The sequence below is a fragment of the Paramormyrops kingsleyae genome, chromosome 12, assembly GCF_048594095.1.
Source record: "Paramormyrops kingsleyae isolate MSU_618 chromosome 12, PKINGS_0.4, whole genome shotgun sequence".
NCBI lineage: Eukaryota > Metazoa > Chordata > Actinopteri > Osteoglossiformes > Mormyridae > Paramormyrops > Paramormyrops kingsleyae.
The window spans coordinates 12,179,048-12,206,707 of record NC_132808.1 but is presented as its reverse complement, the minus strand read 5'-3'; the positions used below and the strand labels follow the sequence as shown (position 1 = coordinate 12,206,707).

At 47.6% G+C, this 27,660-nt stretch overlaps 4 protein-coding genes across 13 annotated transcripts in view; 2 read left to right on the top strand and 2 right to left on the bottom strand.

Moving 5' to 3' along the window:
• Nucleotides 1-40: 40 nt before the first annotated feature.
• pik3c3 (phosphatidylinositol 3-kinase, catalytic subunit type 3) lies at nucleotides 41-12,344 on the bottom strand. Of its 4 annotated transcripts, none has more exons than XM_023825451.2 (26): nucleotides 11,901-12,344; nucleotides 10,562-10,750; nucleotides 10,128-10,271; nucleotides 7,965-8,091; nucleotides 7,723-7,749; nucleotides 7,264-7,350; nucleotides 7,038-7,133; nucleotides 6,420-6,521; nucleotides 6,236-6,340; nucleotides 5,782-5,874; nucleotides 5,241-5,426; nucleotides 5,012-5,154; nucleotides 4,831-4,909; nucleotides 4,577-4,644; nucleotides 4,380-4,485; nucleotides 4,193-4,309; nucleotides 3,960-4,091; nucleotides 3,607-3,735; nucleotides 3,417-3,486; nucleotides 2,878-2,942; nucleotides 2,693-2,777; nucleotides 2,406-2,480; nucleotides 1,954-2,122; nucleotides 1,714-1,804; nucleotides 460-585; nucleotides 41-313 (listed from the first exon to the last, which is right to left on the bottom strand). In XM_023825451.2, exons 1-26 carry the CDS (start codon nucleotides 11,963-11,965, stop codon nucleotides 299-301), a joined length of 2,691 nt encoding a protein of 896 aa, XP_023681219.1. In that variant the 5' UTR covers nucleotides 11,966-12,344; the 3' UTR covers nucleotides 41-298. The 4 variants fall into 4 exon arrangements, with proteins under 4 accessions (XP_023681219.1, XP_023681222.1, XP_023681221.1 ...); XM_023825454.2 differs by having other exon boundaries at nucleotides 6,420-6,491; nucleotides 11,901-12,343; XM_023825453.2 differs by lacking the exon at nucleotides 7,723-7,749.
• Nucleotides 12,345-12,366: 22 nt separating this feature from the next.
• On the top strand, nucleotides 12,367-17,402 carry msmp1 (microseminoprotein, prostate associated 1). Of its 3 annotated transcripts, XM_023825456.2 has the most exons (4): nucleotides 12,367-14,159; nucleotides 14,258-15,319; nucleotides 15,725-15,845; nucleotides 16,853-17,402. In XM_023825456.2, exons 2-4 carry the CDS (start codon nucleotides 15,217-15,219, stop codon nucleotides 17,019-17,021), a joined length of 393 nt encoding a protein of 130 aa, XP_023681224.1. In that variant the 5' UTR covers nucleotides 12,367-14,159; nucleotides 14,258-15,216; the 3' UTR covers nucleotides 17,022-17,402. The 3 variants fall into 3 exon arrangements, with proteins under 3 accessions (XP_023681224.1, XP_023681225.1, XP_072574803.1); XM_023825457.2 differs by having other exon boundaries at nucleotides 12,367-15,319; nucleotides 15,725-15,833; XM_072718702.1 differs by having other exon boundaries at nucleotides 12,367-15,319.
• A 109-nt stretch (nucleotides 17,403-17,511) lies between these two features.
• Nucleotides 17,512-25,727, bottom strand: rgp1 (GP1 homolog, RAB6A GEF complex partner 1). 5 transcript variants are annotated; one of them, XM_023825416.2, is made up of 9 exons: nucleotides 25,581-25,727; nucleotides 23,448-23,563; nucleotides 22,931-23,061; nucleotides 22,191-22,274; nucleotides 21,862-22,011; nucleotides 21,230-21,379; nucleotides 20,875-21,002; nucleotides 18,130-18,307; nucleotides 17,512-18,023 (listed from the first exon to the last, which is right to left on the bottom strand). In XM_023825416.2, the coding sequence occupies exons 1-9, from the start codon at nucleotides 25,725-25,727 to the stop codon at nucleotides 17,800-17,802; spliced, it is 1,308 nt and encodes a 435-aa protein (XP_023681184.1). In that variant the 3' UTR covers nucleotides 17,512-17,799. The 5 variants fall into 5 exon arrangements, with proteins under 5 accessions (XP_023681184.1, XP_023681185.1, XP_023681187.1 ...); XM_023825417.2 differs by having other exon boundaries at nucleotides 21,230-21,376; XM_023825419.2 differs by having other exon boundaries at nucleotides 24,004-25,682.
• Nucleotides 25,726-27,660, top strand: part of gba2 (glucosidase, beta (bile acid) 2) — a 22,661-nt gene continuing 20,726 nt past the window's right edge. The window contains exon 1 of the mRNA XM_023825414.2: nucleotides 25,726-25,916. Within this exon, the coding sequence (XP_023681182.1) occupies nucleotides 25,726-25,916 (191 nt within the window). The remainder of the gene's footprint in view (nucleotides 25,917-27,660) is intronic.

Sequence of the window (27,660 nt, the reverse complement as noted above, 5' to 3'; positions counted from 1 at the left end):
CCGAAACCTGACATGCCCACACAAACTCACCACTGTGCTGTGCCGTTTTCCATCTCTTTATTTGGCCATGACAGGTCAGTAAACATTTCAGCTTGGGTCAGTAGATATGTACAAGAAAGGTAAGTCTTGCTGTCACGGTAAAACCTTGGGGGTCTGCTCACACTCGCGGTTGGTGCCCACTTGGCATGCGAGCGTGTGGCCTGGGGTGGGTGGCTCCTGTGCGCCGCCCTGGTGGCTGTCCTCGGCATCCCCATGGGGGAGTCGGTGCTTCCCGTCTGCCGGCCCAGAGGGCATCGGCTCACCTTCGCCAGTACTGGAGGAGGAGGGGACAGTGAAACGCAGGCAAAAAGCTGGTTGGTTACACACTTGGAAAAAGGCACTAAGAGCAAATGACTGCCACAGTTACAGTGAATTTCTTAAACCTGAAATCGCCTATCAAATGTGTACGCACGCACTTACCTGGGCGAACTTGTGTATCTGCTCGACCACGGCGGCGAACAGTGCCCCAACGCTCTCGTCAATCAGACTCTGCATGTAGTGCACGGCCTCCTCGTCTGACAGGTCCAGACGGAACTTGTCCTGCACCTGTGAGAAGCACCCCCCCCCCCCACGCTTAGCTGTGAGCTGGCTGGTGAGTCAGCCCTTCCGGGCCGTGCAGGAGAGCCCTTCCGGAAATTATTACCAGCCGTGGAACTATTTCACAGCTTGAGGCCAGTTTCATTTAAGTAAGACACCCAACTCTAACTCTGGTTAGAGCTCTTTTAAAATGACAGGAGAATGCAAACAGGCATATACATGTGTGACGACATGCAATTTGTCGAAGTAGATACATTAAGCCATTTAGACGTCGATTTGCACTTGATTTGCCTGTGGACAGTAGGATTTAAGAATGAATGAGGGTTTGTACCCTGAGCTGGTCTGTAGAGCCTGGCAGCGGTTTAACCCAGTCAATCGAGATGCAAATTAAATCAGGTTCGCTCACCATTTTCTATTTCTATTATGAATGTACGTGTTTATCAAGGGTTCTGGGGAAACAGAAACTTTAAAACTCAGTTCCTAATACAAGTACATTCACGAGCTAAGGTCAGAAAAATGACTGAAATTAGGAAGTGATTTTTTAATTTTCCTTTCCCCGAAAGACTTGATAAACACTTGTATGTTTAACTAATATATTATCAACAGCAATTTGGGGTGGGTGAGTTTCAATAAACTTTTGACTGAACAGATCACATTACATAATATAAATAAAGTACAATTAAGAACTGAAAACACGTAGCAGTGTCTTTAATAAAAAGCCCCACAGAAGTTCCCTATGTCTCACCTACCCGACGCCGGCCCTCGGCGCGGCGTTAATGCCATCGGTCTCAAAGGCTTCGTACACAAAGCCCACACTAACACATTCGACGCCGACTTGGTCCAGGAAGCGCCAGCGCCTCTGGTTTTGTTTTCCCGCTCTTTAGGGGGGGATTTTCTCTAACTGCCACAGGGCAGCTGTCATCCACGCAATGCGAAACGCGACAATGCTGCTCCGTCAATATCAGAAATAAACGGCTTTTTTGGAGAATCCTGCCCACTGTGAACAACATCATGGGCAACTTCATGATAAACTCCCCTCTATTGCCCCCAATGGCCGATTCCTCCCTTAGCTCACCGCTAATCTATCTGCGCCACGTAATGGATCGGCCGGGGTGGCCGACCTGCACCCCCACTCACCTTTTTAACAGTCTTGTCCGGTTCCAAAGCGATGTCGGGAATGTTGGCATCGACCATGAGAGAGAAGAGGTTCAGGATGAGGTTTGAATACCTGGAGGGAGGGAGAGACCTGGGTAGGTGTCTGAGTTCATCCCTGGGGCAGATCTACCGGGTTTTATTTGTCTTGAGGTTTAACCTCTGAGATTCAGCAGAGGTTTGGCGGCGAGGGACAAGGTTGGTGGCCGTGCTGCGCAGACTCACCTGCGCAGGTGCAGGAAGGCGGTATAGCACTGCTTCCTGAACTCCTGGTACTGCTCGCTCTGCATACCCCCCATGCCCTCCACCATCTCCTTGCTGAGCTTCATGGGTGGAGGCAGAGGCTTTGGGTCCCGGCCCAGAATGTAGCCAAAGTCGATGTGGAACAGCTTTCCTGAGGCGCACCCCAGAAAGAGGGCGTCATTATAGGGTCCCGACAAAGGATGGACCACCACAATATTTTCATTCATGGGTTGAAATGTTACTGCTTTCTCAGATTTGAAATCCCAGCTGCGATGGTTTGTGGCAGCATGTAGAACCTGGAACATACTGTTTGGCTCCTGAAAGGCAGCATGTGGCAGCAAGAGCCGATCCTGCTTCTCAGGGACCAGACCGTGTTCCGGTTTTTACTGTGCAGACCTCAGTTTGTTTGCCTGAGATAGGAGGTGGACATCCACCTGTTTTGGTGAGGAGCAGATTGTCCAGGTGCCGGTCGCCCACTCCCAGGATGTAGGTGATGACACAGTATCCCGCTACAAGGAGACAGCGTTTCACAAGAGTTCCGTTCACTGCACGTCATGGCGGCTCCCACACCTGTCTGAACTACAGCTCACTTCAAAATTATCAAATACAAGGATACCAGATAGCGAGACCCATCATAATGACACCTAAGAGGAAGTCTAGTGATACTGGACTGCGGGAGGCTAATATGAGCCGGTGGTCACGGCTGGGGGGGGGGGCTCACCGCAGCTCTTGACGTAGGTGTCCATCACCTCAGAGCTGATGCCATAGGGGCCCTTGTCGCTGGGGGCGTGTTTCCTGAAGAAGCTCTGTGGAGACACCCAGGCACTGAGTCCAAACTGTATACTTAGCTATTGCTACGGCTGGGGAGCAAACTCTGATCATAACTGGTCCCAGCAGTATACGTACCTGGATATTACCTTCTGTAGCCAGGACCTCAGCCACAGGCACTGACTGGATGAACTGCATGAAGCCTGTAGGAGGACGAGGGGTAAATAATCGGAGGTCACATGACACACTGGACAGGCCAATGCTGCTTTCAGACAATGGGGAAGGCTTCTGTGGATGTGATGGATATAATTCATTTAGATGCTTCTGTCTAAAGTGCGGATCAGAGAGCAGGGGAGGGTTAAGGGCAAACCACCCCATAAGATTTGACATTTGTACCAGGTACACTGGAATTTGTTGCCTTTCACATATCCCAGTTTGCTTCTCCATGAGTCAGAGTATTTTGGTGTCCGAGAGCAGGATCACCCAGAGTACAGAGCAGCTGGGGTCAGGACCTCGCTCAAAGGCCTAATGGTGATGGAGGTATTCTGCTAGCCACAAGATTTGAACCGGTAACCTTCTAGAAACAAGCACAGATCCCTCAACCCCCTTATGTCCCCTTAACACACAGATAATGATTCAGGTACAGGCAATTGTTAGAACACATCTTCAGGTCTCACCGTGCTTGGTGCTGGTGGCCAGAACTTTATATGGAGTCAGTTTCAGGTCCAGGTTCTCCTTCCTCAGCAGCTGAAAGCACAGAGATGTAAATAAGCACTATGAGCAAACCCTACAATCAAGGTCACGGCTGAGGGAGCATGGAGTCCATAGAGTGATTGGTGTCTGGAAGCTCTGGTCGTCGGCACCAACCTTGTCCATGAGCGAGATGATCTGCAGGATGAGCTGGTCCTGCCTTAGGTCATCCCCGTGCTTGAAAATGACCGGATAGAGGCCCCCATCGTCCGTCTTGAAGATCAGCTTGGCCGGCATGAGCGCGCTCTGAAAGGAGTGTCACCAGGAACTGTAAAGCGCTGTGGGATATTATACGGCTGGACATGGTGTGCAGTGAAGTTCTCTGCACAGAAGTATTTAGTTTATGTACAATTTTAGTGTAATAATGCATCAGGTTGTTTAATTTCCTCTAAAACTCTGACGTTTGTGTTGCAGTGAAGTCTGAAAAGTGATGAAGAGGAGGACTAGGAGTGTGAGAAAGGACGTCTTACCTTGAAGAGCGTGGCTGTATCGGGAACAATGCCCCGGATCCGAACTTGGGGCTCCAGGGGCAGGGGGATGGGCTCAATCTCTGATAGGTTCACCTTCTCGTTGTCACCAAGCAGGGCCTGTAGTCTCTCAGTCTGAAAGACAAGGGGCGGCATAGAATCAACATCAGATCATGTGATCACAGCGCTTGCTGTGGGATTAAAAACAGAAGATCCCCCACCCAGCCAGATCCTACCTTCTTCTTACGGTTGCCACTCTCCCTCTGCACGGCCTTCATCAGCTGGACCAGCCGGTCCACGAAGGTCTGCTGGGTGGCCAGGAGGGACCGCATCACACGGACACTCTTATCTCCCTGCGGACCAGCAGCAGTCAGCCTGGACATCTCACTCGGTCGAACATCACGCTATCAGCGGGACACGCACCTTGAGCAAAGCCTGGCTGAACCTCCTCATGACATTCAGGTACATGTCGTGCGTCTTGGGGTCTCTCTGCTGGGTGTCCTGGTCTTCACATTCCACTATCACATACCTGACGACACGCACACCCATGTCAACTGCAGCAGTTCATCAAATACACAGGCCGGTGCATAAATGCAGCCAGTGACTCCACACAGCCTTACCAGTACAGATAGTTTGCCAAGGTGGAGTTCTTGCAGGCCCGGGAGATGAGGAAGGTGCACAGGTCCTGCTGCGATACAGATACAGCCCAAATTTAACACTGGCTGGAGTAACACACCTGTTACACTGCTCTCGCCAATCAGAAAGTACCTCAGGAACACTCTGCTGTAGTTTTGAAACCAACCACTCAACTTTAATGTCTTTTATTCTGGGTTTTCCCCTCTCCATCCCCACCTCCTCCTCCTCCTGATCTTACCTCAAGATTCTCAGTGTCTGCACCTTCTTTTCCTTTCTGGGCACTAGGGGGTGCTGGTGAGGCTGTCAGAATTTGTGAGCTAGAAACATATATAATGTTATATTATAACGTGAATAAACGTTGTACATAAAGATCCCTGGTCAAGCATCAGCCCACCCGTGTACCTCACTGGCGCCCTCACCTGTCCACATCCCCGAGGGTGCCGCTCTCGCCCAGGCCCCCCTGGCTGTCTCGCTTGCTTCCAGGCTCCAGCCCTCCCTGGATGTCGTTGAAGTTTTCGTATTTGAGGGCCTGGACCAGCTGGAGCAGGTACATTAGCAGGTCCTTGGATGGAGGGGAGGAAGAGCAGCTGTTAGAGGGAGCCGAATATAAATGAGATAAAGACGCTCGCGCTCGCGCTGCCCGCTTGCCTCGTCGTCGGCCTGCTGCAGCCGGGCCACCGCGTAGCGCCGCACGGTGGTGTTGGTGAACTGGGAGGACAGCAGCTCCAGGGAGTCCTCCACGTCCATGGGCTTCCACTTCCCCAGGAGCTCCAGGGCCTGCTTGGCCTCCTGGGGCAGCGCCCAGTTCACACACTTCAGGAACTTGGTCAAGGCCTGGGGGGGGGGGGGGGGGTCCAGGGTGTTAGGGACAGACAGAGCTTTATCGGAGCGGGGGGGGCAGGTGCACACGCCATTCGGGACATTACACATGCGGAACAGTGCATCCCACCTTCAGGAAACATGCAGACAAGCCATATAAACATAAACATAGACTGCATAAACTGAGAGCTTATAAACACGGGGCTTATAAACACAGAATGTGGGGCAGCAGATGTCCTCAGAGCACTTAGGCACAAGCAAATAAATGTAATACAATTTAAAATGGTTACCTAGCATGCACAAAGAATGCACCTCCACACTGACGCAGGACGCCACAAACACACAGACACACAGACACACACACACACACCTTCTCCTGCGTGGTCAGGTAATAACGGAACTTCCAGACCAGGTCCTGCTCCTCGGAGCTCAGCTGCTTGGTGGGGGGGTAGCTCACGATGATCTGAGGGGTAACAGATCCATGAGTGCACCCCTTCTCCCTCCTCCCCCCCCCCCCACTGCCCCCCTTTTTTATCATTATGCTGGCCTGATATAACAATGAATTACAAACACATTTATAAAATATAAATAAGTGTAGTTTTGTATGAAAAGCATAGAGGTGTAGCTGTAAAATTGTGTGAAGTTTTTTTGTGTCTCTCATTGCTTATTTAGCATAAAGGTCACAGTTCCTGTGGTACCATGAGAAAGAAACACATGAAAGTGGCAGGAGCTACAGAAGTTCCTGGTTCAGACGGCCTAGGAACCCGGAACCCGGAACTTGGTGGGAAAGCGCCCTCTCTCTCCCCCCGCAGCACAGCACTCACATTGAGCTGGTCACGCGTGGCGGCGTTGGGCTTCAGGTCGTGGTCAGACGGCCCACTGCGCAGACTGCGAGCCAGCTTGTGATGTTTGCTCTCCACCAGGTTCTCCTACGGTGCACAGAAAGGGACATTTTAAAGTCATCCTGTGCCCTCAAAAGAGCCCGAGCCCAAAGCTGCCCCGTCTCACCATGGACATCTGAGGGTCCGGCACTTTGACGATCTCGGAGCTGGTGAGCAGGGGGGCAGATTCATCCCCGTCCTGAGCAGGAACAATTGACGAATCAGACACCTGAGTAGTGACATCATTAATCGCACTCTTTGAACACTGACTCAAAGAGCATGACCCCTTATCGGATGACCCCAATCATCACTGTATATAGTGATCCTATGGTAAGGCCTACTGGGAGCATGCTGGTTGTGATGGGAAGGTTACTGGTTCAAATCCCAGGTTTGGCAGAGTGATGTCACCATTGGTCCCTAGAGCTGGGCCCTTAACCACAATTTCTCCAGGGACTGGCTGACTCTAATTGCACATCACTTCAGATAAAAGCGTCTGTTAAATAAATAAAATGCTAATGCCATTCAAGTTTAAAGACATATGAGAAACAGAGAGTGTCATCTGCTGATCTCTGTCAAAACTGTTTTAGTTCATTCTTCACTAAAACGTTCGCTTCATATTATTATTCATAACCCCCGCAACATCAAAATAACAGGGTTTTATTACATTGTGGCGATATTTGGTCCACACAATGTAATGTACTTGGATCACCCACCCACACCCACACACACACACACACACACACACCTTCTCATAGTAGACGATGCTGTACTCCTTGTCTGCCAGTCTGACTCGGGGAAACTCCACCATCAGATACATGAAGTTGGAGCTCCGTTTCTCACTCTAAGCGACACAAACACAAACTCAAAAACGGCTTTAAAAATGTACCCATTTACTAGGGAGAAAAAAAAATCATTCTCTTAAGAAAAAAGCCATCATATGTCCTCTGACCTCCATACGCCCTAGGGCTCACCTCATTGATCATCTCGATCTCACGGAACGTCAGGCGGTCCAACCAGTCCACCTTCACCATGTGACCCTGACGATGCGCCTTGGTCAGCTGATTTGAAAGAGACAGATGATTGGGTAGGGTCATGGGCAGGAGAGCCACACGAAGGGCAGTGCAGATGACGGGCACAGAGCTCGGCCAATCAGAACAAGGCACGCCTCGACCCTCCGTCCCCGCTCATGCAGCTCAGCATTCAAGCGCATAGCCATCCGGTTAGTCCCACACTGCGCGGTTAATGTTCACACCGGTAATCCGGTAAAGTGATCCGTGATGCAGGCTGTACCGTTCAACAGCAAGGGTGTGTTCACGCGCAATGCGGACGTGTGCGGCTGGAGAACGGCAGCATTCCCACTGTTCTCACGATGCGATCGTGGACAGACGCGCACACACACACGCACACACACGCACACGCCGCATACTCACATCACCGAGTACCTCCAGGTCTGGGCCCTGGAACAGACACTCATTTAAACCTCGATGCGTGACGGTGCAGTGAACACGCCACTGACACGTCGGGCTTTAAACTGACACACAGCTCGATATTTTTGGTGGGGGGGGGGAGGTTGTCCTGGCTTTGTTCTTCTCTTCAAAGGGTTCCGAGATGTGGGCATAGGTGACACTGCTGACACAGTTCTGAGCAGTTTAATAGCGTGGCTGGCCCCTACCTTGGCCAGGCGGCCCATCTGGTCCTCCAGGCTGCTGCTGGTACGCCCTGGGGTGGTGGTGGCCTCGCTGCCGTCCCCCTCCACGCACGGCCATACCTTCAGGTCATGCATCCCCTGCCGGAACATCCTGGGTGTTTTTGGGACGGGAGTGGAGAGAACATGCATGTTAGAGAAGGCGAATGCTAGGGCTTGAGGAGCTCAGGGTCCAGAGCTACTGTGCATTTTAACCCTTTGTGTACAAGCCTCCGGATGCCAGTTTACAGCTCTCCTGGGGTCACATGATTCAGTGTGGACGCTGTTCCTAGGGAATGGAACACACTTTCGAAATCGCAACAATTTACTACCAAATTCATGTCAAAATAGCTTAAAATGAATGTTGTGTGGTCATTTGTTTGCCAAAAACATAGCAGGTCGCTAACGACCCAGTGAAGTGTCTGTATTTTGTAAACAGTGCTTGAACAAAAATGTATTTCTTCCCATTATGTCATCTCCTTCAGAATTATTCAGTTACTTCACTGAAATAAAGTAAAAACATTCAAAGATTGCCCCTATTGACCTCTTTTTTCCACCCATATTACCTCCACTGTCATTTTGTCCCTAAACTGCAGAGTGTAATTGGGGCATTATCTAGTGGTGGTTTTTGCAATCTTTGCCCAATGTAGCTTATTTTGTGGAAAAAGAACATCCATATATTTGATCACTGGACCCATGCGGAGGTACAAACACTCAAGGCTGGTTCATACTGTTCTCCACGTGTCTGCTCAAATCTTTATGATGAGTTTGAGGTCATTGGTCGCCTCCGTAGACGAACGCCTGCTGCACTCCAAATTTCTGTCTGCAGAGCAGCGTATGCACAGCTCTGACACACTGCACATAATCCATTCGCTGGCATCCACTTTAAATACCAACATGGATGCTTTTGACGAGCATTGGGGTAGTTTTAAAACCCTACAAACTATTTACAAAAGTAAACTGTTACATAAATGTAAATGTGCATGTGTGTGTAAACTTGTCTCAAATTGAAAATCTCACGCCAGCCAGCTGACCAAAGTTGGCAACCCTGTGAGCTGGTTACATAAGAACATAAGAAATTTACAAACGAGAGGAGGCCATTCGGCCCATCAAGCTCGTTTGGGGAGACTCAGAGTTTAACAACTCAGAGTTGTTAAAAACTTATCTAGCTCTGATTTAAAGGAACCCAGGGTTTTAGCTTCCGCTACACTAGCAGGAAGACTATTCCATACTCTACATGCTGTGTAAAGAAGTTCTTCTCTGAATTTGTAAAATATGAAACTGACATAAACATTACTGCTGTGGTATGTGTGCAGGGAATATCAGAATAATAATTTATATTAATAAAAATATAAATAGAACACTTTGTTCGCATGTGCAAAGTACATGTCTTGACTATGAACGTTCCCGTGTACGCAAACGCAGAGCGGATGTGTGAGTGCTGCACTTGTACGGAGAAGTATGAACCAGCCCTAATACACATACATAAACAGGAAAGCATATTTTGTCTATCAGCCATTAAGAAATATTATACAAAATTATTATTTGTACGTTATTTAAATTATAAAAAAAAAATTAAATTATAATTACTTAAAATGGGATATATTTTATATTCTTATAATGTTAACTTTCCAAGCATTTTTTCCTTAGAATTAAAATAGCTGCTGAATGTAGTTTCCGATAAAATAATTTTTAAACAAACGGAAAAAGTTCAGTTTGTTCAGGGAAGAGATAATCAATAAAAGTTTGTACAGTTACAGTTATTGCAGCTTGATTTACAGTGGTGGCCCAATGGTTGGGAAGTGCACTTGTAATTGAGAGATTGCTGGTTCGAATCCCCAACCAGCAAGGCACCACTGAGGTACCCTGAGCAAGGTACCGCCCCCAAGCACTGCTCCCCGGGTGCTGAATTAGCTGCCCCCTGCTATGTCATGATGTCACATATGGGTTAAATACAGAGAACACATTTTGTTGTTGAGAACTGTGTGCTGTGCTGTGTCAACAATGATCACTGATCACCAAAATTCAAATATAGTATATATTTGAATATATAGTTCGGACCCAAAGTGTGTAGTGACTCCTCAAAGTCCCATATACACGAGGGTTAAACCCCCGCATCACAGTGTGAACGGCGAAGCTGCAGACTCCTACCCGTACTTCCCAAAGAGAGAGACGGTGGTCCCGCCCACGGGTGTGGCCTGGCCGGGCCCGTACACGTCCCAGATGGTGAGTGCCACCTGAGCGCTCTGGGGCAGGTCCGGGTACTTAACTGGGAGCCTCAACCACTCATTCCAACTGGAGGACAACAGGCGGAAACTAGTATTTAACCATATTCAGGACAAGTGGTGTTACTATCCGACACACAGAACACATCACTTAACATGGATATAGAAAACAACAGCTCCCCAAAATGCAACATAAACAAGGCTCAGAATCGTAACGCCCACAAGGTGCAAGACCAATGATTCATGTCACCGACATCTTATTGCCAATGAAAGCTCAGTATCCTTTATCACATCCTGACTGACTCTGATTGGCTGCTTCAGAAGGCCTGCCCAATGAACAGGTCTCTGGTCCATACTCACTTCCAGCGCGTGCTGAAGGCTTTGTAGGAGGTGCGCACAGGAAGTGCCAAGGGCTTGCCCTCAGCGAACACCTGACACGTGACATAGAGGTCGGAGCAGGTCTCCTGGTAAAGCCCCGAGAACCGCAGCATGGGATCCTGAAGGAGGGCCTTGTAGCTCTTCTGCTCCCGTTTACCTTCCAGGCTGCCGCTGTCAGGAACGAGGTCATAATCATCATCATCATCATCATTGTCGTCGTCGTCATCATCATCCTCCTTCTGAGACCTAGGTGTCCCCTTAAATGCTGACAGATGGTCTCTGCCCACAAAACTCTTGGCTAACAATTTACATCACAGAGACTCAGTGCCTGAAGTAGTTGCACCTTCAAACCCAGAAGCTCAAAATGACAGTAAGATGCCTCGCTATTCTGAGGTTTAAAATCTGACTCCGGTCCCAGCTCTGACTGTGTGGTGTTTGCAGTATCCCCTGCAATCATGCAGGTTTTGCCAGGCTGTCTGGTCATCTTCCACAACCCAAACTACATGTTAAACTGCCACAATCAAGTGATTGGATGGATGTACCTATTAAAATGGACAACGTACACTTAGAGGCTTTTCAGGAAGGAGCTTTGTGAAACTTGGTCTAAAAATGGTACTGCTCCACAAACCAAGTCAAGTAACTCAGCAACAGTGGTTACAGTCAACATGAAAACGGAATTAACGTTGTTAAGGGAAATCACCAGAAGTGTAATGCAGCCATCAATGCCGTTAGTGATGCCCGAAATAGCAGCGTAACCAATCTGCGCTTACATTGTGAACAACTTTGCAAGTCCTGCACACACACACGCTTTACAAAACCAGTCATTAGCACACAGAGAATGAGGAACAGTCAAAAGACCCACAAGTGTATTTTTTTTTTTTTTTTTTAAAAGATCACGAACAGAGCATTTTCTCCTATGGATATGGAATTCCCCCAGTGGAAGCGATACTTCAATTAAATACAGTTTAATATGAATGCCGTTGCTTATGAATGGGACATTTAACAAGAGACAGAAAGGCACCGAGATGCCGATCTCATGACCGATTACTATTAATGCGCTGAATATGTTATATATATATATATATATATATATATATATATATATATATATATATATATATATATATATATATATATAATCTTTCTGTTAAAGAACCATTTGCATGACCCAGAAAAACTATAGATAGTTACAGTCAGTCACAAATACATTTACACAGCCAACCTGCTCATTTATAAACTCTAAAGACCCGTTCATCGGACCAAGCGACGTACTTGACTAAGCTGTGCTGTCAAAGCCGTGCTGTCAAAACGGCGGACTTACATTTTAAGCTGCACATTTATATCCATGTCACAGCTGTAGACGTAGTTAAACTTGTCTGTATCCATGGTCGCGGATTTAAAATATAAACGAGCAGATGACGATCAGCTGAGATCCCCGGCACGGAGAGCCGTCTCCAGCGTCTCTGGAAGGCCTCCGTGCGAAGATGCCGTGGAGCACCGGATCTCCACCGTCAACCGTGCTGTAAAGGATTACTGAACCCCAAAGTAAATTAAATACTGAACTGCGAGTCCGACGATCACCAAAAGTGCTTACACTGCGCGTCCCCCGGTAATTTTAGACTTCTTCAGTATCTATTCGGACATTGCGTTATTTTCCTTAGCGCAGTACACACAAGTAAAATCAACAATCCTCTACAGACAAAAGTAGTTCATATCAATCCACGTTAGTATTTGCGGACACGGTATTGATCGTTGTACTCTGGAATCTATTAAGTCAGTCTATGTTGCGTCCGTTACCTTCATCTGTAGAACGTAAATGATTGGTTGAAGAATCCCGGAAGGGGAGTTCAGGAGATTCGCTCTTAAAGCTGCAGGATTTTGTCTGTATGTAGATGTGAAAGTGCATGAAATATTTAATTGATGTATACTGCAATATTAGAGGTGAACTGTAAAATCCACATTGTGGAAGAAAACCCCCTCAGACACGGAGAAAACACCCACATTCACAAAACCAGGACCAAGAATCAAACACAGAACCATGAAATTAGGAGGGTACAGTGAACATGGGTATGATCTGCATTAATTATTCTTCTTATATGCTATCAAGTCCATGGTGACCATATTTACAGCATTCCTTTAAAATGTCCTGTCTTCTGCCTGGGTTATAATTAACCAGTTGCCCGTCCATCACAGGGCACATACACAGCCTAACTGCATGGTTATAGACTGTGCAAAACCTACATGACAGGGGTAGAACATGCAAACTCCACACACACAGGATGCAAACCTCCAACTTCAGAGGTGTGATGAAACAATGTCGCTTTATGGTTTTTCTAGCTGTCAGTGGATCCAGGGTCTCCGTAAACTAGGACAGGGTAATGTCCAGGGTAAACACCCTTATGCTAACAATAAAAATGCATTACTTACATTCAAGCTATTCAGCCTAACCCATACTATGACTGTCCTGTGTTGTCTCCCAGGGTACGACTCTGTGGTGACAGGTAGCCCCTCCTCATAGTTTATTTTATTGGCTGAGCTGAGTGATGAGTCAGTCTCCACAGCAGCAGGTCACTTCTGTCCATTATATGCTCCATTCGTCATTAACGCCTCTTTAAATGGACAGGGACCATTGCACCCGGACTTGCATGGGGGTCGGGGAGCCCTCTGACGCAACCGCACATTCCTGGCTGCTGAAGTTACGAAAACACATAATGGTCAGGGTTTCCGCCCCTGATGTGTGTGCTGTAGGGAGGCATGACCAGGGCACTTTAAAGCTCCCTGCTTTAAGCTGACGTTGTGTAGAGGGTCACACATGCCCTGTTTTCTTACTGTCCTACATGAGTGACTTATAAATAATATTTATTTAGCCCTCTCCATTCTCCCTAACTCTGCCCCCGCAAACCACTCTGATTCATGAAGGTTACCTATTTGACTAGGATGATTTTAAACTTGAGCATTTAATCGCTTGAGTGGAACATTGACTGCTCTCTTCTCTCTGTGGGTCATCAGGGCTTGGGAGAGGTTTCTACCTGTGGTCTATTGGGCTACAGTCAACACAAGGAGGAAGGTCTTTGCACCACTCTGGAGCACAGGATTGTAATAAAGGGCATTTACTCTAGGATTATATGTAGGTGTTAGGAGGTTTTATCAAAAGCTACTTGCACAGCTTATAGGTTTTTTTGGAAGCCATTCAAATTAGGTTGTTACTCATGGCAATTTTTTGAATTTGAACCCATGGATCCAGCCGACCACCATGCAGCCTGTTGTTCTGGAGAATCTGCTGGATGAGGTGGTGCAGTAGCATCGTGGCTGATGGGAACAGATTTATACAAATGTGATTGGCTGAACACTGGGGCGTGTGACCGGAATGGAGAGGTTTGGGGGACCCACAGGGCCCATTCACACTTCGCAAAGTTTTCCGACGGTCCCCGTCTCCCGGCCTGATAGCAGACCACAGGAGATGAGCTAATGTGAGCTAATGTTTTGTTCCGGATCAGGGAGCATTACCCTGAAGGCCTAACAACACCACTCCCCCCACCCCAGATCCGTCTCCTATCCAGACAGTAGTGGAGCAGCTGAGGTAGGCGTGAGATGGACAAACTAACCTCACATGTACACACCTGCGGTGTGGCCATAAAAGTCTGATCCATTCTTTATGAGTTTCCTCTACCCAAATAGGCGAAAATCCTGGCTAAACTGCCCTAGGCCTGGATGAGGCCTACATGAAGTCACAGTGCGGATGCAGTGCTGCTGGAACCATACTGACATCATTGGGAGTTTCTCCGAGGGAAGGATGAGGACAGGGGTCATCGCAAGAGGAGGGCCACACTGTCCAACTGGCTTAGTGTGAATTGGGACTTCTGGGATGCTACTTGGTAACAAGCTTGGTCCTGAGAGACCAGAATCATTCATGTTAACAGTATCCCAACAGGAAAGTCAAGCAGACTCTATCCTATAGCAAAATTCTGTGAGGTTCAGTGCAGGTTAGAACTGTGCCTGTGATCCGATGGTGAGTGGTTTAAATCCCAGGGTCGGCCGAGTGATTTCACCATTAGGCCCTTGAGAAAGGTCCTTAACCCCAACTGCTTCAGGGACTGGCTAACCCTGCTCTCTCAGCTGTATGTTACTTTGGATAAAGGTATCTACTAAATAAGCAAAGGCAGTATTTTACTGTGGTGGTAGGTACCTTGTCGTGTAATGTATTCCCTTTTGGAATGTTGAAATAAAATAGTGTTTTGAAAGCCTTGGTGTGGATATTAGCGCTGGAATTGTTAGCGTGATGATTACTGACGGCATTCTGCCAGGATCATAGTCTTATATCTTGGTGTGCTGTGACTTCCGTGGGTCTTTATGACTTTCCTCCACATTTCGTCTGTTAGTCATACCAGGATGTGTCAGTGTTTCTATCGTTTTAGAGGTCATGCCCACTGGAGCGAGGAACTGTTTGCTCCAGAGTGCCAGAGTTATGCCAAGACAACCTTTTTCCCCACACCGCCTTCACCCCCCCGAGACCCCGGCGCCGCCCGCCCTCCTGTTCGGCCCACAGCGCCCCTCATCAGGGCTGCGCCTGGCTCATAAAGTATCGGGGGTATAAAATGGAGCTACTTTGGGCTGAGGGAAGATTCTGAGAGACGACCATGAGCGCAATGGCAGGACAGCTGGCTCTGGCTCTTTTGATGGGGACTGTGCTTTGGACCACCTGCCCAGGGGCTCCGACACAATGTCACTTCAACTTCCGAGGTAAGGGCCATGGATGAGGCTTTGCTTAGTCTTCTTATAGATCACACATACCGCAATGAGGCTTTGGTTAGTTTTCTTATAGATTACACATACTGCAATGAGGCACAACATATATTCACAACATGCCATTTGCTTACTTGGAAACACTTCTTAACAGTCACGTTGAATATTTCATTGTTTATCTTACACTTGATATTTAAAAGATGCTGCGGGTGATTTTATTTATATACATTCAGGCGATGTTTGATTTCACCTATAGGGGGAGCACCTATACCTTTTGAGTCACTTTGTCGGAAAACCTTCCCTTTATTCCTTAGTATTTAATGAAAATCTGACATGGAAATGCTTTAGTACCTGCTGATAGATGAGCTGTGGTGTGACCCCTGTCCCACTGTGCCCTCTCAGCATCGTGTCAGTACCAGGGTACCTTCTACTCCCTGGGCGAATCCTGGACCACCGCCGAATGCCTCCAGTGCACGTGTCTGCATCCAGTGGGCGTCGGCTGCTGCGAGACGTATGTACGCTTGTGCGTGTGGTGGCGTGTCGAGCCCCTTCATCACATCGCCTTGTTTTCCTGGTCCAGCTACCAAACCATAGCTCCATTTCATTACACATAATAGTAACGAGTAATGTTTGACGAGTAAGGGAAGGGGGTGGGAGATGGACAGGCGTCAGCAGTAATGTGGACGCCGAACCGTTCTGGGGTGGTAAACAGAGAACGCTGGCCCAGAAGGCAAAGATTGACCGATAAATCAATAGCTATGTTCCTACCCTCACCTATGGTCATGAGGTTTGGGTTAGTGACTGAAAGAACGAGATTGTGGATACAAGCAGCAGAAAGGAGAGCCGCTGCTCCTCCACATCGAAAGGAGCCAGCTGAGGTGGTTCAGGCATCTGACTAGAATGCCACCTGGACGCCTCCCTAGGGAGGTGTTTCAGGCATGTCCAACCGGAAGGGGGCCCCGGGGCAGACCCAGGACACGCTGCAGAGGTTACATATTTCTGCTGGCCTGGCAACCCCTTGGCACTCCCTCGGAGGAGCTAGAGGAGGTGGCTTGTGAGAGGGAGGTCTGGGCATCCCTGCTCAGAATTCTGCCCGTGACCTGGACCTGGATAAGAGAGAGGATGGATGGATGGATGGAATAATGTTTGTGCCTCATTGGGCTAGGTCTCGGTGCCTGTGATCGGAAGGTTGCTGGTTAGAGCCCCAGTCTTGGCCTGGTAATCACATCTCTGTTGGCCTCTTGAGCAGGTCCTTAGTCCTCCGAAAGACTCCAGGGGTGCCGGGTAAATGGCCTGACCCTGTGCTCTGACCGCCAGCTTCACTCACATCAGTGTATATATACTGTGTGTGTGTGTGTGTGTGTGTGTACACATATATATATGTTTGTGTATGTCTCAAAAAGAGAGCAAAATGGGATATTTGGGTAAAACAAAAAACATTCCAGTTTACAGTCAGAGTTACTTCAGCAGGGCCTCCATCAGACAGCTGGACATCCCCCCCCATATCAGCCTCACCCTTTCTCCCATCAGCGTCCAGCACCCAGTGGACTTCCCCGCTTGGTGTGAGGTCCGTGTGGAACCAGAGACCTGCAGGGCCACGCTGGTGCAGACCGCAGACCCCCGCCTTCCATGCGTCTCCAGTGGGGAGGACAACCTGGACCCCAAGCACAGGACCCTGCCCATCAGCCTGGGGGTGTAGGTGGGACCCCCTCCCCAAACCCCAGCTCTTCTCCATATCCATCTATGTAATCAAGCTTGTCCTCAAATACATCTGTAGTGCATCAGAGAAACACACTGAAATGAAGAGTTCTGAAGATGGTGGAACCTTTGACATTAGGGTTGGGCGGCTCTAGGTCCACCGGGGGTGCTAGCGCTGCCCCTTGAAGGGATTTGAGCAGAACCAGAGCACACCAGCACACACAGCTGTGCAGACACACTTAAGTCCATGTTAGAGTAGCGTTCCACCTTAAAAGGGTCTGCACTTCTGAACGCCGTTCAGCTTCCGCTTCTGCACACAGCCCTGCCTGCACTGGTATACATGCATCTGTATTACTGCATCTGTACTCTGAACTGCTTAATTAAATCATTACTCAGAGAAATAACACATGGCTTGTGGCATTTTTAACAGAAGGATCATACAGCAGGTAGAAAAAAACCCTTAGTATTGGGTGAAAAACAGGAACATTAAGTTTAAATATAATACTTTTTAATAAATGACAGTTTACATAAACATTTAGACAGACAATAATTCAGCAGAAACTGAGTTTCCATAGTTACGTGCATAATACTTAGTCACTGTTGCACTGAGTAGAAGTAACCTGACCTAGTTCAGTTACACCAGTTTGTAGCCTCAGGTCGTCTCCAAACGGTGTTAATCCAACTGGACATAAGATATGTTCTAAGATACATCTTAGAGATGGAGAAATGAACTGCACTGCAAAACATACAATAGTCAAAATAAACTTCTTTCAGTCCATTTAAATATTAATGCTATTGGTCCCAGAGAACTGGGAGACATAAGATACCAGAGTAGGATTGGTGGGCAGAACTTTGATGGGCAAATCCCAGCTGAAGGTGTCCACGTCCACCAGGCCCGCCCCCGTCCACACTGTGACCTCTGATTGGTTCTGCAGCACAGTGGGCGGCTCCATTGGCTCCCGGGCCGTCACGAACTCAAAATGCAGCCGCCACCTCAGGCTCACTGGGAGAGGACGAGCGAGAGGGAGGGAGGGACAGGGGGAAAGTTCAGTCCCGCTAACCAATAAAAACAGCTCAGGGATGAAGCGGCGACTTTGCTGCACACTGACCGATGTCTGTGCTGAAGCCTGGAGTGACGTTGAGAGGGATGGGCAGGGAAAAGTGGCTGGAGGCCGTGTGCAAACATGACTCGAGGTGGCGCCCGTGGCTGGTGACGCTGGCCGACTGGTTGGGCCGGCGCTGGTACTGGGGTTGGACGTCCTCCTCGCTCTGTAGGCTGACTGTGTACTGCCGTGTAAGAAGACGCGCCCTTCAGCATTAAACCGCTGACCCGAGGAGGCACAGAAAGCGAGGCAAGGGACTCCCCAGATGGGATGCTAGTCTACTGCAGTTCCTAATCACCCCCCATGTTGATATCAGTGCTCCCAAATGCAGATTCACCTGCTTGGCTACTCCTACTCTGACACCAACCAATCAGCAGGCCCCGTGTCGTGTTTACACTGCAGAAACTTGGCCTGACTGTATTTCCTTTGTTAGTACCTACCCCAGACTTGGCCTATGTCTGAATTCATGGGCTGAATCCTTCAAAGGACACGGTCTATGTAGCCTTTGTAGGCTGCATTCTTCAAAGATCAAACAGAAAGCATTGTCGAATGTGACAGTCTGGCCTACTGAAAATTTCCGATTTGCGTCACCAGCTGTTCGCTGTTAACCTTGAGTCACAAAGTTCGGCTCCTGTCGCCTAGCTGGGACACACCCACTTTGCCTCCGCACAGTGAATCTTGGGATATGTTGGGCTGCGAAGGATCCATCGGGTGCATCCTTCACAACTCGGCAAAAGAGGGATGCATTTCCAGACCGCATTTGAAGGAGCCTTCGAAATGGGGCAGCCGTACCTCACCAATGTGACACATTCGGTCTTCAAATGCAGCCTTTGAAGGATGCAGCCCCTGAATTCGGACACAGCCTTGGTACTTTTCATTCAAACACGAACCACTAGGGAGGCGCTTACAGCGATAAGCTCGCTGACTGGTTGACCACAAGCTCCGGCGCTAACTTGGAACTTACACAGAAGTGCAGTGAAAATAGACAGAAGTAGCAGAGCAAACACTGAGCAGACAGAATTATTTTTTACCTCAATTACATTTTATGCATCAATTAATACATGTTTTGCTTGAATCTTCATATTTCTGCATTGGAAAATTCGATAACCAATATAATAATAATAATAACAATAATAACAACAACAATAATAATAATTGATACATTATTGAAATTCTCTATACGCCTCCCCCAACTGCCACCTGCAGTGGCGCCCAGGGAGCAGGGGGTCAAGGGCCTTGCTCAAGGAGCCGCAGACGTGCTGAAGCTGGGTTCGGACTGGCGACCCTCCTATCAAAGGCACACAGGCTTAGCCCACTGAGCCATGTGCTGCCCCCCCAATATTTTTGTCTAATATCGCTGGTGCCAGCAGTCAAACTCGCCAGCGCTTATTAGTGGGATGACATCACATCATTTTTTATTCGGTGGAAAACAATAGATTGATCTGCTGGCCAGATTATTAAGAATTATAAATGTTATGGGTCGTATAAGTGAAATACAAATAAAAACTGTGTCCTGTTTTGATCCTGATCGACCTCCCCACCCAAATAACTAAGAAAACAACTTATTTATCTTCCGTTGTTTTGGCTTGGCAGTGTAGTTTCTTATGTAATTACATGTGAAGTTCATCATATGAGCTTTCTGCATCTCCCATGCTTATTTAACATAAAGGTCCCAGTTCCTGTCGTGCAGTGGGAACGCGGCACACGAAAGTGCCCGGGAGCTACAGAAGTTCTGGAACTTCAGTGTGAAAGAGCCACTGTAGCCAATGTTATGTATATATATATATATATATATTAGGGGTGTGCAAAGCAGCCGGTATTTGTATCTGTATTTGTATTTGTTGAGGGGGGAAAAGTATTTGTATTTGTATTCGTATTCGAGTAAAATTCAAAATAGGCGTAAAAATCCAGTTTTTTCGCGTTGCACTTCTAATTTACGCTATAGTGTAAGTATTCTTTAATTATATCCATTATAATAATTATGGATATGCAGTAGACAGAGTAACTTAAACGTACCATATAACTCCTACAAGTGCATACAATTCGACACAACTACACAAGCATTGTTTTAACCTTTTTAACCAAACGTTAACGTTACTCTGTCAACAGCCTATTGTCTAAATTAGCGAGCTAACAGAGCTACGTAAACAGAGCGAACATGAGAGCACCTGATTGCAGACGTCAATAATGCAGCGTAATGGAATAATCTCCCGATCAAACTCCGCTTCCCGAAAGTTATAAACTGCCTCCGGAACCCAGTTAAGGTACAAAAATCTATTCAACAAAAATAGTGATACAGTTAAGTCTTTTTTCGCTCAGCCGAGCCTTCTCTGTTACTGTGTGGATCGAGCAGCCTGTGTCAGTCACCTCTTTTACAACCCCCCCCCGACTCCTGAACTCACTCACTCATCCGGGCATGCACTGCGGTCTCAAGAGGAAACGCAGCTTTTTCCATATAAAGTTTTTCTTGTTCCCGAATACAAATATTTTTTTTAAGTATTTGTTCGAAATAAGTATTCGTAAAAAACACATTATTTGTGCCTTTCCGAATACCGTATTCGGGTTCGGCTCCACCCCTAATATATATATATGTACTATATACATGACACACACATGTAATACGCAAGCAGGTTTTGACACTATAAACTTACAGGAAGTCAAAATATAATTCATGATAAAAAGTCTACGAACATTAATGTTGAAAATTAAACATGAAAGCCAAGCTAAAAGAGGCAAAGTGGTGGCTGTTACCTGCAGACAGGGAATATCTCCCTCGGAGAAGTTAAACGTCCCGATGATGTCCTCCCCTAACCTGTACACAGTCTTGAAGATGCAGAACTTTGCCACCTTGCCCCTCATGTTAGTGATATTGAAAAGGTCTGTGTTAGGAAGAAGGCAAAGGTCAACCCCATACTAAACACACACATAAATAAGGCAAAGTCATGTTTACACCAACACAGACATACAATGGAGACTGATCCATACGTCATGACATTGTCAGTGCTCTATTATTGCATAATGCGTCTTCAAAGGCACTATGCTGGTCACGCAAGAATGACTCATACTTACACACACGGACACACAGACACACACACGTGAGACTCACGTGGACAGCGGCGTGAGGTAGTGACCATCAGCATGTCCAGGGCCTTCTCCAGAGGCCTGGTGTCTCTTCTACCCGTCTCTTCGTCATCCAGGAAGGGGTTTGAGGGGGCCACCTCCTCGTCCTGGGGGGAGGGAGGCTCAGGCATGCCTGCTGACAAAAACATTTGTCAGAGTATTACCCAACCTATTATTAAATAATAGAGTGGAAATGGGGAGCTTTTACATTCTAACATTCAATCTTCATTTCAATTTCTATGTTCATTTAGCTCTTCTCAAAAATAAAGAAAATTTCTGTATCAGATATCTGTTCAATGATTTGCATAAACACATTATTCTAAACCTACATTACATAGAGAAACAGAACCCTGAGCTATTTCACCATCATTTCTGCCCCTTACTAAAGCCGTCAGATGTTCCTACGCCTCATCCTCACCTAAAGCATAGCTTAGCACACCGCTACTACATCTGTTCTTTGCTCATCCAAAGCATACAGATTCTTGATGCTTATGAAGGACTCCTATTGTACAGAGGAGCAGAGCACAGTCTAGTATCCTTTGTAATTTCTATGCACATTTCAGTCCCTTAAAGTTCTGGAGGCCTGAGTCCCGGGCCCAGCAGGGCACGCCGACGCACCCTGCAGGACGAGCACCCTGAAGGGCACCCGGAGCAGCTTGATGGGGGAGTTGACACGCTGGCAGCCAATGGTCAGCTTGTAGACGTACTTCACCGCCTGGCCGCGGAAGCTGGGGGGGCCGTCAGTTGGCACCACCTCACTGTACGAGTCTGGGGGGGGGGGAGGGGCAGGCAGGGGTCCACAATGGATAGACCTCACTTCAGGTCAGGGTGAAAACAAAGAAGACTGAGCAGCATGAGAATATTACATTCCTGCCTTACAGCCGGCCATTGTGCTTGGGATTAAACCAATAAGGCAGCGATAATTAATAACGCCGCCTCAGACTTACAGGTTTTGCTCTCTCCCGGGTCGAGCCGCAGGTCACAGAATAGGATCTTTGGGGGGGTGTCTAACATGCACTGCCCACGCTCGCCTGGGTTAAAGAGAGTTTGGGACAATGGGGGAGGTCTGCGTTAGAGTGCACCCTTAAAGAAGCAGACCACTCACGTACCAGTAATCCCATTACAACATCCAAATACGTCTTCCAGCAAATTCCTCTTTAAAATGTCACGAGTGGAAGTGCTCAGAGTTTTGATCTTCATCACGAGCACATTTATGCTGCAGCACATGCTGGTTACATATCTGTGGAGCAGGGTTTCCCAATCCGGTCCTTGGGGAGGCACAGACAGTCCATGCTTTGGCTGCTGGGAGGGTGCAAAAATGTGGACCGACTTTGATCCCCGAGGACCAGACTGGGTAGCAATCTTGTAGAGTACAGGAATTCTACGTCCCGTATGAAGGTGACACTAGGGTCGGCTTAGTGAAGCATAAGCCGTGAATGTTTTAAGCAAAGCCCTGAATCTCTTTTAATTACGTTTTGGTCGTTATATGTATGTAGTTTATGGATACAGAAATAATGTATTCTGAATGGAACTGACGGGCCAAAGGTTTTTTTTTCTGACCAAATAGTTCTGGACTATACCTTGGATTTCCTCTTACCCTACAACACCCCTGGTATCAACATGCGTGCATCTCTGTGACCGTGAGGCAGCACAGTGTTGGTGCCCACTGCCCCCCTCCATCACTCACCCCTGCTAGGGATCAGCACAGTGTCGCTCTCGGCCTGAACGTCCTTGTTGCCTTGGGCTGGCAGCGCCACCCTGCTCTCACTGGCATGAAACTGGCAATGGATCTGAGCACTGGCCCAGGCCAGCATCTCACTGGTTTGGGCAGAGACAGGCAGATTAATGTACATGTGTTAAGCACTTACATTTCCCAGACCTGAGGCAGGACTGGAAGAAGGAGTAAAACAGAGGAAAAAAGTACCACACTATGGATGGTAATGTATTTGTTCATACAATGCATATATATGTATATGCATTCACTTCGCCTGTTAATCACGCCCATTTTACACTTTTAAAAGCAATTCGATGAAGGATGCAATTAAAGATTTGAAACGCGACCTTTAAAACTGCATATGCGCCCCCTTATGACCACCGGCTTATTGATAACGGTGGGGAAGCACTATTATTGTGCTCTATCTTGGAACGAAACGTCCGTGAAACATTATTGACAGTGCGGACTGGAGGACGAGGGAGGAGCTTACCTGCTAGCTGAGGTGGACAGATGGGACATAGGATTGGTGAAGGTGATAAGGCACTCCAAGAGCTCCCCGGCCAGGAAGACCGGGCCTCGGGACATGGAGGCCACCACTTCGATCATCTGTGCGGACACACGTGGTATCAATACCGTCGCCGCAGGATTTCACAATATGCGAAGACATACGTGTCAAATCAGAAGATAGTAGCTCGTCATATCTGGTTTCTACGCTCCGTACTGGAGCAGATTAATTACTTCATTAAAATATATACTATTCGGAGGGTTTAAACTGGTTCGCCTAGGAAAACACCTGATATATACACCGTGTTGTTGCTCCGTTACATGTTATATGTCATGTTACATTCCTGCCAATGGCAGATATACTAATACAGTCCTACCTTGGTAAATAGTACTCCCCAGTCAGTTTTGTTCCAGTTAGGTTCAATTCGACTATCAATAAGGTATGTAAACCTATAACTTCTTTCCGTGATCAAAGTATTCGACCAAGAGAGGCGACATATAAACAAAACTCCATCCAAAGAACTGCTCGATACTTAACTTACCCTGCGTGATCGTCAAAATTCGTCACAACGCATCAACCCCGCAACAAAGCACAGATGAATCATCAAAAGTTCACACAAACTTGCGTTTGATTTTCTTTAAACCGTAGTTTTGTTCTTTTCCTATATATAAATAAGCCTGATATCAAACAATTTCGTAATACTGTTCAGCAATAAACCGTGCTAAGCATATTCTGTCATTCAAAAAAAAAAAAAATCAGAACAATTTATGTCATGCCACATTAAACGCATATCTGTGTTCTATTAATGTAGCACCCGGTCTGGAGAAATATATTTTCAAACCGGGGATAATGTGTTTACTGGGACTTTATCCTGCAACTGGCATTGCTTTTCGTGTCAACGCCGGTATAGAGTTCTGTTGGCCTCTCAGTACTGCCCCGTGGCATCGATGATATACACGGATGTTAGGAAGTACCTATGGTAGGGGTATTTAAAAAGAAAGTATTAAAACACCAAAATAATTTCCTACTTCTTTTGGTGTGCGAAGGAAGTTTTTTGAGGTTAAGTTGTAACTATATTGTTTTTTTCCCCAAAAGACTCAATGAATGTGAACAATGTACAAAATGAAAGGATGTTGAAAATGACCCCACCTCTGATTTCCTATTTTGGTCTGCACTCGAATAATGAGGATTAGTTGAACAGTGGAGAGAGAGACTTCCCCGACATCCAACACGATTTCCCTAAGGACGGCATGTAACAGAGCACTGAAATAAGCCAACCTCATCAAGATTCATTTCCAAAAGAAAAACAAAGCGCACTTTATGGCATATTTCCGTGAGGTTCTCCGAGGCCGACCACTGGTCTCGGTGTCCTGTGTTTCTGCCAGCGTATAGCCGCTTAGCTCCCCGCACTCCATCTGGGGATGCGGTGCGCGGTAGTTTTGCTCTTATAGGCGGTAAATAAATATTGTTTTGCCGGTCGACATCCGCGAGGGGACCCGGGTTATTCCCAAGAAGACCCGCCTGACTATTCACAGATAATTTTTTATGGTTTCAGAAACACAGTCGTTCGGGTAGCTTAAGCGAAGAGCTGAGCATTTCGCGTGAAGCTCACTATAATAAATAAATAATAAAAAAACGGAATTTACATTAACTATAGCTAATGGTCCATTGCATTAAATTTAACCTGACCTGTATAAGTGCGTTGGTCTTCCGCGGTAGGGGAATTGAAATTAAGCATGTTAACCTGGTTTCTTTATAGTGTACATCCGGTTATCGGACACATCTGGATCCCTGATAGTTAAGCGGATGCACGAATGCAACCTGTAATCGAGGTTGGGGTTAAAAGTGCAGCAGCGTGCAGCTACGGTCTGATTTATCCGAGACCTGTGCATTTATGATGTGGTCAGACGAGATGGGTGGGAAAAATACATCAAGCGTGCTTTAAATAGCTTTGGTTTCCTGATCTGCGAGTCTCTCCTGCTGCACCACTGCGCCGCGGAGCTGGGAAGCGAGCGCTTAAGGGACGTTTTAATTATTGACAGCGTGAACAAATGGGACGCCTATGGGAGAGAAACGTCACCGCTCCTATGCGGCGATCCTTCGGCTTTTAAGTCCTACCGCTGAACTTTTGAGGAAGTAGAAAATCCCCTGTATGTACGTTCCCGGCGCACACAAGGTGCTCTCCTGATCACGGACCCGGCATCCCCCGTCATCAGGCTCGTCGTGATCCGGCCTTGGCAGTCGGCTGAGCATCCGAAGCGCCATGGAGCCGCCGAGCGGTGACCCAGCCGCCGGGCTTATGAGCCGCTACGTGTCCGCGGAGCGCGGCTACGGGGTCCCGGAAGAAGGCTGGCGGATCTGCCTGGCTCACGAGTTCCAGGAGAAGCGAAAGCCCTTCCAGGCCAAGGATGTGTCGCTGTCCAACGTCATGGAGCACATCGGACTGGGTATCAGGTGCGTTATCTACGGCCAGGGATCCAAACAGGTGTTATGCCGAAAAAGGCATCCCTGCCGTAGAATGCATGCCTGTCTCTAAATGACCGATTGATCGCTGATCTGAAACGAGTTGAGCTACTTTGTCGAGTTAGGCTACCGTAGACTAGTGCTAATCGAAAACCCTACTCCTAACCCTAATCCCCAGAAAACCCCTAAAACCCTAACCCCAAAAACCCCCCTAAAACCCTAACCTCCACAACACCATTAAAACCCTAAACCTAACCCCCCCCCCCAAAAAAAACCCTAAAACCCTCCCCCCCTAAAAGCTCAACTCGTCAGAAAACCGGCATTCATTCTACGGCAGGGATGCCTTTTTTCGGCATAACACCGGCTTCGGTGTGCGTCCGCTCCCCTATGATCCCTGTGGACCGTGCCTTATACTGGGTTAATGGTATATAATGTGCAGATCCACAACACACCTTTCGACCTCATCACTGGTATTATAATTACTACTATTCTCGTACCCTTAAAACACATAATTTGTGTTTCATTTAATCTCTATTTCTCTCGATTCATATTTTCATGCCTCGCAGTGTAAACCAGTTTTGACTTGATAAAGAAGTATGGCGAGTTTTGTTTCTGGTTTTTAAACACAGAAGGATTGCATGCTTGTGACACAAAGGATTTGTTGGCATTAGAGGTGTGTGGCTTATTTGCTTTGCACGCCTCTCACCTTTGTACTTTGTGCTTGAAACGGGTCGGGCAGAAGCCGTCATATGGCAGTGCTCATCCACCCATTCTCATTGTCCTGGCAGCCCAGGGTCAGATTTGTGGGTAGGGGCCACAGGTAGGTTAACGCCTAACCGGTTGAGGAACCCAGTCTATCCAGTCCCCTGAAACCCAAGAAAAGTCATTCCAGCTCATCACATCTCGTTTTGTGGGACTTTCTAGCAGGAGTTTAGGTTTTAACCACCATTTACTGATAAGATTATTAATATAATAGTTTTATAGCATCTAATATTCAAAGTTCCCTTCCTGCATAGGTAGATAGTTAAAAATCGAGACCAAGATTTTGTTTCACTTAACCAGTTGAGTACTCTGTGACTCTTTATATTCAACTTGTTGGTTAAAACCGAGTCTTGGTCTGTATTTTTATTGTCTGGCCCTGAACTGTCCCCTGTGTCTTCTCTCTGGGCAGCGTGTGTGTGGATGGTGGACATGGAGAAGGACAGTGGACAGCTTCTGCCTGCAGCTGGCCACAATGTCAGTGGGTCTGCAGTCATTTCACACCCAGGCTTGTGTGTATGGAAATGGGAGTTGTATTGGGATGCTCAATTTTTATCGGTCTGCATTGGAGTGCTGGCCTGACAGGGACCTCGGCCTTCTGGGTCGTGTTTGACCCTCCCGCATGGATGTTAACTGCTAGTTAAAGTGCCTGAGGAAATGACCGGGTTGTGGTCATCAGGGATGCCGGTCGCACCGTTCAGTGCTGCTGTCACGCCATGGCTTGTTGCCGCTCCAGTGAAGGCAGGCTCCCCGAGTCGCCGTCACGGTCACGTCTGGCGTCCACCGTTGGCTGTGTGAGGGTTGGGGGTTGCTGGTTAAGATACTTGCTCCCCTGTGGTTGAGTGGGCTGTGCAAATCGCTCCTCTAAAATCCACCTCGTGTGCCTGGAAGTCACAGAACTGTCCTTCTGTGGCAGCCCTGGGTTGCCAGTGAACAGGGCGGTTGTGCGCTGGGATTGTGGGACGTCCCTCATCTC

Coding starts and splice junctions, on each gene's coding strand:
- pik3c3 (XM_023825451.2), bottom strand. CDS start 11,965: ATGGATACAGACAAGTTTAACTACGTCTACAGCTGTGACATGGATATA. Junction 4,645..4,830: donor CAGACACTGAGAATCTTGAG/GTAAGATCAGGA, acceptor TCTGTATCGCAG/CAGGACCTGTGCACCTTCCT. Junction 2,123..2,405: donor TCTGCTCCTCACCAAAACAG/GTGGATGTCCAC, acceptor GGTGCGCCTCAG/GAAAGCTGTTCCACATCGAC.
- msmp1 (XM_023825456.2), top strand. CDS start 15,217: ATGAGCGCAATGGCAGGACAGCTGGCTCTGGCTCTTTTGATGGGGACT. Junction 15,320..15,724: donor ATGTCACTTCAACTTCCGAG/GTAAGGGCCATG, acceptor GTGCCCTCTCAG/CATCGTGTCAGTACCAGGGT. Junction 15,846..16,852: donor TGCGAGACGTATGTACGCTT/GTGCGTGTGGTG, acceptor TTCTCCCATCAG/CGTCCAGCACCCAGTGGACT.
- rgp1 (XM_023825416.2), bottom strand. CDS start 25,727: ATGGCGCTTCGGATGCTCAGCCGACTGCCAAGGCCGGATCACGACGAG. Junction 23,564..25,580: donor ACTTCCTCAAAAGTTCAGCG/GTAGGACTTAAA, acceptor GTGTCCGCACAG/ATGATCGAAGTGGTGGCCTC. Junction 22,275..22,930: donor TGTGCTGATCCCTAGCAGGG/GTGAGTGATGGA, acceptor TCTTTAACCCAG/GCGAGCGTGGGCAGTGCATG.